The sequence below is a fragment of the Nanorana parkeri genome, unplaced genomic scaffold (genome assembly GCF_000935625.1).
Source record: "Nanorana parkeri isolate BGI_ZX_2015 unplaced genomic scaffold, ASM93562v1 scaffold1046, whole genome shotgun sequence".
NCBI classification, from domain to species: Eukaryota; Metazoa; Chordata; class Amphibia; order Anura; family Dicroglossidae; genus Nanorana; species Nanorana parkeri.
Genome location: NW_017307314.1, coordinates 204,616 through 212,071, shown reverse-complemented (window position 1 = coordinate 212,071; position 7,456 = coordinate 204,616). Strand labels below are relative to the sequence as shown.

Here is a 7,456-nt window from a genome sequence, read left to right as displayed (position 1 = left end):
CTGTATTGGCACCTATAGATGAGACATCACTGAATCTGGTAGTTTTCAACAGGAATAAGTGGGCATCATCTCATGTCTGGGAGTATCTTAAAACAAGGCCTTAGCGTCACCCTCAGCTTAAAATTACTTTACTAATGGAAAACCCAATTGATCCATATGAGTCATATGAATGTTCAGGCTTAGTATTCCTTGAGTTCCATAGTATAGAATAGGGGTGGTGGACAAATCAATACAGAATTCAGAAGCCAGTGGGATTTATTTTTTAAGAGCCAGCACCATTGACAAAGACTACAGCAAACCCCAAAATTTGGGAGACAGCTGTAATTTTTAAGGAGCATTGGCTTCCTGGCTCCTGGGATTTTTCCATCCCTGGTAGAGACTGCTTGTTGTATCTCTGGCAGAGAAAGGCTGTTATGCATCAGCTCAGCTCATAGGAGAGCCCAGAGAATCAAAACTATAACCAAGTTACATAGGACTTAGAACGAGATACGCCAAATAGACTGTAAGCTACCTTTTTATGTGTTATGCTCCTTGCATTTTTTGCCACCTCCTCTTTGCCAATGGCAAGTGACCACTGATCTGTGTGGCTATTGACAGTCTAATAAATGACTGCTGTTTCCAAGTGATAAATTTTTCTTTTATTCCAAAGCTGTATTTCAGCAACACTTTATACCACCACCTACCCTCCCAACATACTAGCATGGTCACAACTCCTTGCTTGTCTCCTCTTTTACTTGAAAGTCTGCCAGTAGGAAAAAACAACAAGCAAATGAGGAGGAGAGACATCCTGACCTTTGCACATGAAGAAGTTTGTTCAGTGAAGCTCTGTTTTTAGAGACAAACATACCTAGTTAAATATTCCCTCATATCAGCTGATTTTATCAGCGTGACCTGCTACCACCTCTTCTAACAGTCTAGATTTCCACTTCCCTCACACTGACCTATCTCTATGAAGGTACTTGAACTTATAACTAGACAGTGAATCTCTTTGACTGTATTCATTTGAATTCTGACAGCAAAATAAAACACAGAGATTTATGGGAGGGAAAAAGAGGCAACATCCTTGCCTAACCCTGTAAGACTGACCATGTGAGTTATAGTTATGAAAACAGAAGACAGTGAATATGATATACAGGAAACGGGAGCAAAATGATGAGTTGCTTATAGGTAGTAAATCAGATTGTTTGCCTCTTTGGAAGATGAACATTGGCTGGTTCCTATGGATACATTCTTGATTTTTGCTCTAGATTTTGTGAATTAGGCCCAGTGTCCTATGTAAATCAAGGTAACAAAAATGTAATTAGCACAACAGGTATGTCTACCCGACAATGAAAAGCATACCACAGGAATTTTGAAGAGGGGCGTTAGAATCTGTTATCTTATGAACCTTTCTAGCATCAGCCAACTAAAATAGAACTGTTGGGTGGACTGAGGATTTAAAGTGGCATTTGGAAGGTGCTAGAATTAATGTTGCGTTCTGACCCAGTTATTAGAGTGGACCTTTCAGTAACTTTACAAGTCTGCAGGAATACATTCCTAACAATATACAGCAGCAGTATTATTCCCCCGTATCATCAGTCTGCTACAGGCAGGAGGAAGCATTTCCATTCTCTTCTCCCCTGGTGATCATTGTAAAATTGTACTCATTAGGTGAGGGGCTGCAGTGGGACTGATCTTTGTATCTGAGATGTGGACACACAGCCCTGACCTGCGCAGGCATCAGAACTTACATAATGATGTCATCTCAGAGCCAGCGTCTCAGTCCAAGAAGTAGATGCTGACCATGGGTGATGCCTGAACACAAATTGCTCTGTCCTTCTGGGAAGAAAAGCAGAAGACAACATTGGCACGGAGAGTACTGCGATCTAGTACTTAATAGCTGTAAGTTCACTTAACATGAAAAAATATATCCAATCCTAGGTCCACCTCTGACATAAATTACCAAAACTAAAATGATAAAATGACATGACAATGATGTAAAACACATTGTAAATAGAAATGTTTAATATATTAAAATCAGGCAGTGAGGCGCATTGGACTCATAAATACACAAATATAGACAAGGACTGTGCAACTGGGTCAAGCCCCGCCCAGGGCCATAAACAAGGTCCATTTCATTCAGTTTAATACTGCTTGGCATGAGAGCTTCATGGTCAGGCTGAGGATTATTTGTGCAGAGCGCCGTACCGGAGAGGCTTTCCTTCGGAGTGTCACACCAGTGTTGTAGGATAAACAAAATGTGATGTCAAAAGACAGTGCAAAACAGTTTGGTAAACAATAGAGGTCTTATGAGAAATATATCAAAGAGCTCAACAGCTCAATACTGTCCCTTCTGAATACTGCAATCTTTCGCCGTGTGACGGAAACGATGACCTCAATACAGGATCATTTCTATCACAGCGAAAGAGGATTTTTCCATCTTTCTTCAGTACAAATATTCAGCTCAACAGATGAATGTTTATCCATTTCCTCAGACATTTCCCTTTTCTGTGCACTCAACACTTGGTCCGTCTCTGGTGTAATACACGTAATGATAAGACAGGTTCACGGTTCATGAGCTCAATGAGGCGAGTCTGTCCAAGTATTGACACTTTTGTACCGTTCACCTCTAAGACCTCATCTCCAACACGTAGAAGACCTGAGTAAAGCTTGGCCATGTTAGCGTCGCTCATTTCCTGTACATATATACCTGCAAAAGAGCAAAGATATGTCACGTTATTGAGCTGCATGTACAGGACAATGGCAGCTTCAATCCTGATCGGGGCTGAATAGTGAATCAAGGAAGGAGGACAGCCCCGTCGCTCCTTGAGTCACTACTTTTGAAAAGAAGTCAGAAAATGCAGCTTCCAAATTTATAGCTGGACAGTTCCTCTTTATATTGAGAAGAGGACATCTTGGCTTTCACTCACCTGAGTCAGGTCTTCCATTACCGGATGAAATCCTGAAGCCAAATGTGCCACTTTCAGGGCGCTGCAATTCTAAAAGACGCGTACCATCTGGGTAAACTTCTGCCACTTTCCCCAACACACGTGCCTTTCCAGGAGATCCGATATCCTCCACACTGAGGGCACGCCTGAGCAGATATAGATCATTAATGATGCATGATCCAGGTATAGAAATAGTCTGTCTTTTGGAGCAATGGCTAGTGAGTGTTTTCAGCCTGGTCCTTGTATATGTAACCACTGGCTCTCCTAAGTGTGAGTAATAGGCAACTATTCATAATGACATTTGTTCTGTATTAGTAAATGTGATCCATACCCAGATGTACTACAAGACCATGGCATAACCTGTAAGTCATAAGTAGGCAGGAGAACTATTAGTAATTTGTACAATTATCTGGACGATCTGGTTCATAACCTCAGTGAAGGCATGCATAAACCAGGTCTGGACTGGCACCTTGGCAATTCTGCCAATGCCCAGAAGGGTTGGTGTATCTGACAGTGTCTGTGGACCTGTAAGAGCTCCTGTGGGCAACTAAGTCTCAGTAAGTGATTCTTAAAGCATAAACCCAAGAAGGAACATGTAATATATTGCATCTTACCAGAACTTGGAAATGGTAGCTCCATTAGATTACATTTTTCAGACCAAGAACATTTTAAGCAAGTACAGAGAATACATGTTGTTCTTGCCAGAAATGCCGTATCCTATGAAATGGAAGCTGAAACAGTCATCTTTCTTGTGTAAAATACTAATCCTATCACCCCGCATGTAAGGCAGACATGACTGAAGTCCAGCCTGGGTGGTATGACACCTTCCATAGATAAAATGGAGGAATCAGTGTAGCCACCCAGGGACAGGAAGTGTGTTACTGTCAGGATCATCAAGTGAAAACAAAGGGGGAACAAGAAAACTAACTCATCCACCACATCTAAGGTCTGGTAAGCTGCAATACAATACATTTTTGTTGTTAAGTTTAGATACACTTTGAACCCCTTGTAATGGTAGGGCAATAGCCAAGTTGTCAGGGGCGGCCATAAATAACTGCTATTAATCCAGTGGTCTGCTAAAAAAAAAAAAACAATGCTGGCCTTCAAATTTCCTATAGACGTGAGATTGTTTTATGCAGAGTGGGAAACAATCTCATTTTGTCTCCATCCAATGCCTCCAGCATCCTGAAATCAATAGAAATGAGAGATTGGGCAGGTTATGGGCTACTGGTTTGTTATCTCTTTGGATTTCTTTACTGTAATGAACGGACCTCCTTGTATGATTGCAGTAATATTATACGACTATGAAGTAGCTGCGACACGTCATACAGCTCCCAGTATTTATAGCTCTTGTGTGCCTGTGTTTTATATTGCATAACATTGTCAGATTTCCCGTTAGTGTTATGTATCGCCTTCATACCTTGGCGCCGTGTTGACATCTCCCGTGATGTAAACAGCAGAGCGGTCTGATTTTCCCAACAAGTTCTGCACAGAGGAGGCTTTCCTTGGTAAGTGAAATGGTGACATCTGGTGGTAAATGAGAAGACCTGAATGTTACAATTCTTCTATAAGACACCAACATTGTGGACATCCTTGTCCATCAAATACCAACATACAGAGTACCGGAGGTCCTATCAGTAGCAATAGACGACATATAAACAGCATTTCAACAAAAGTAGCTGAAAATTTGCGTCATCCGTGCAAGAAGTCAGAATGAACATTCACTCGTTCCATAAAGCTAAAATCCAGGCCAACAGCTAAATACTCAGAAATCACTTATAGTAATTAGGGATGCGCCGATACCGATACTAGTATTAGTGCCGATACCGGGTATTTGGGCAATTACTCGTATTCACCCAAATGCTCCGATACTGGCGATCCGGTGTTCTATCACTTCTCCTGACCATGAGATTTCTGGACTTCCTGGGCATGTGAAGGGAGTCCAGGAATCTCACATGCTACTGCGCATGTGCAAGTCAAGAAAGGTTATGGACCCATTGTTATAACGCAGTCCAGTCATTTCACAGCCGCATTTCTTCCCATATAATGTCAATAAAAACAATTACTTATAACATGTAAATAATATATAACAATCATAAAAACCTAAACATATATACTATCTATATATCTATATATACACATACATGTACATATACACACACAGCGATAAATATATATATCATAGATTTTTATTGTTATATATTATTTAGATTTTATACGTTTTTTTTATTATTATATACCAAGAAATGCGGCTGTAAAATCCATAACATTTCTGGACACGTACATGCGCAGTAGCATGTGAGATTCCTGGACTCCCTTTACATGTCCCCCGGAAGTCCAGAAATCTCACAGGGTTCGGACAACTGATAGAACATCGGCAGTGCCGATGGAGCACGGAGCAGGCTTCCTGATTGGCTAGGAAGCCGGCTTCACTTGTTGCCAGGAAGGAAGCCGGGCAGCACCTCACGACTCGCTGCCTAGCTTTCTGATTGGTCAGGAAGCCAGGCAGCCTCGGGAAGTGACGCCGGTGTTCTTTCAATAGAACCTCGGCTTCCTAGACAATCAGGAAGCCGGGCAGCAGGTCATGATCCACCCCTTGTTTTCCTGATAATCGGGGCACACAGCACCGGTAATGGTGAGTACCGGAAAATAAAATATCGGTACTCGAAACCAAAAAACCGGTATCGGTGCAACCCTAATAGTAATAGTTCTACCTGCCAAAGAGCTTGTATTTCTCTCCACACTTTATTGACATTTACAGAGCTCTGCCACAAATCACAGCTCTGTCCGATAGGGCAGAAGACCTGACTTACCACTGCTGCAGTTTAATAACATTACATGCCTTGTTCCTCCCCCAGCCTGTGACTGGACAGTAAAAGGAGAAGCAGCAGACTGATGAGCTTATCTGTCACTCTGCTCTCTCCTATTATCAGCATGTTCCTTATTAGCACATGCTCACTGCAGCACAAATGATAGGCTCCTTGTGCTGCTTTTCCCTCTCCCAGGATGAGCTCTGCTGTACAGCAGACTGCAGGGATGATAGCAGGTCAAATGCACTGCTTGTATTTAAAAAAAAAAAAAAATACATTTAAGCTGGAAACACATCTTTCAGGATGGAACCTTTTCCCCCGATGCGTTTTTCATTGCAATCTTTAAAAACACATTAATAAGCATTTCAACCCCCATCAACAAATTGATTGTAGTGGAAAACGCATCAGGCGAGAATGAAAAGGTGCGTTTCCAACCTCCATAATGTATCAGGGAATAGAGAGCTGCATTGATTGGTGTCTTTTCCATCTGCCTGGTGCTCAGCCTTAATGCTGCTTAAATGATGGCATATTCATACGCCACATGATGAATACAGATGGGGCCCTGCCACCAAAACACACAGCTCAATACATGGTGAGTAAAATAGAATGAAAGGCATGTGATGCTGCAAGTCCCCATTAAATTGTCCTAAATAGGACACCAAAAATGTAACATGCAGAAATGTGAATGGGTTCTATGAAGCACAACGGATTATTTGAGGCCCATGCATTGTGGCTGCATTGGGAAATTCAGCAAAGGCAGACACCCATCATGGTTTGTGATCGGTTTTATAGTCAGTGGGAGTTGTAATTGTGTCCACCCTCCACCATCATGACTGACACAAGGCAGACATCTATGGAATCAAGTACCACATGTCGTATTTGTGTAAGCACACACCACCGCAACATGGTAGTGTGAACTGTTCCCACCCGTGCCAAGGGTGCCTTGTCTTGCATTTGGGCTGTTCTGGAAAAGCATCGAATGCAGCCCAAACGCATACGGTGTGTACAGGCCCTTAGAGGGTTTACTGGAGCCTTTCTATATACAAAAGTTCCTAATGACCAGTTGTAGGGATGCAGTGATACCATTGTTTTTCAGATCGAGTACTGATACTATTCCTCAAGTACTCACCAATACCAATACCTTTTTTTAGTGTCATGTGACAGTTTTTCTAAAACAATACAGACTAATGATTTTAGGACAGTGGTGGAGCGCCAGAACCCGGCAGCTGCAACCTCTGAGACCCTGGTAGTTCTGCCACAGACTCCAAGCTGTGGAGGGACTGCAAATATCAGCAATACATTATACAGCAATGCAGAATACCACTGGCTATAGAGGACTACAAATCCCAGCAATACATTATACAGCAATGCAGAATACCACTGGCTATAGAGGACTACAAATCCCAGCAATACATTATACAGCAATGCAGAATACCACTGGCTATAGAGGACTACAAATCCCAGCAATACATTATACAGCAATGCAGAATACCACTGGCTATAGAGGACTACAAATCCCAGCAATACATTATATAGCAATGCAGAATAGCACCAGCTATAGATGACTACAAATCCCAGCAATACATTATATAGCAATGCAGAATAACACCAGCTATAGATGACTACAAATCCAAGCAATACATTATATAGCAATGCAGAATAGCACCAGCTATAGAGGACTACAAATCCCAGCAATACATTATATAGCAATGCAGAATA

General features: G+C 41.9%; 1 protein-coding gene across 1 annotated transcript in view; it reads right to left on the bottom strand.

Moving 5' to 3' along the window:
• Positions 1-2,008: 2,008 nt before the first annotated feature.
• Positions 2,009-7,456, bottom strand: part of KIAA1614 (KIAA1614 ortholog) — a 14,943-nt gene continuing 9,495 nt past the window's right edge. Inside the window, exons 4-6 of the mRNA XM_018567420.1 lie at positions 4,348-4,454; positions 2,910-3,073; positions 2,009-2,689 (exon numbers count right to left, since the gene is read on the bottom strand). Of these exons, the coding sequence (XP_018422922.1) occupies positions 2,496-2,689; positions 2,910-3,073; positions 4,348-4,454 (465 nt within the window). The 3' untranslated portion in view covers positions 2,009-2,495. The remainder of the gene's footprint in view (positions 2,690-2,909; positions 3,074-4,347; positions 4,455-7,456) is intronic.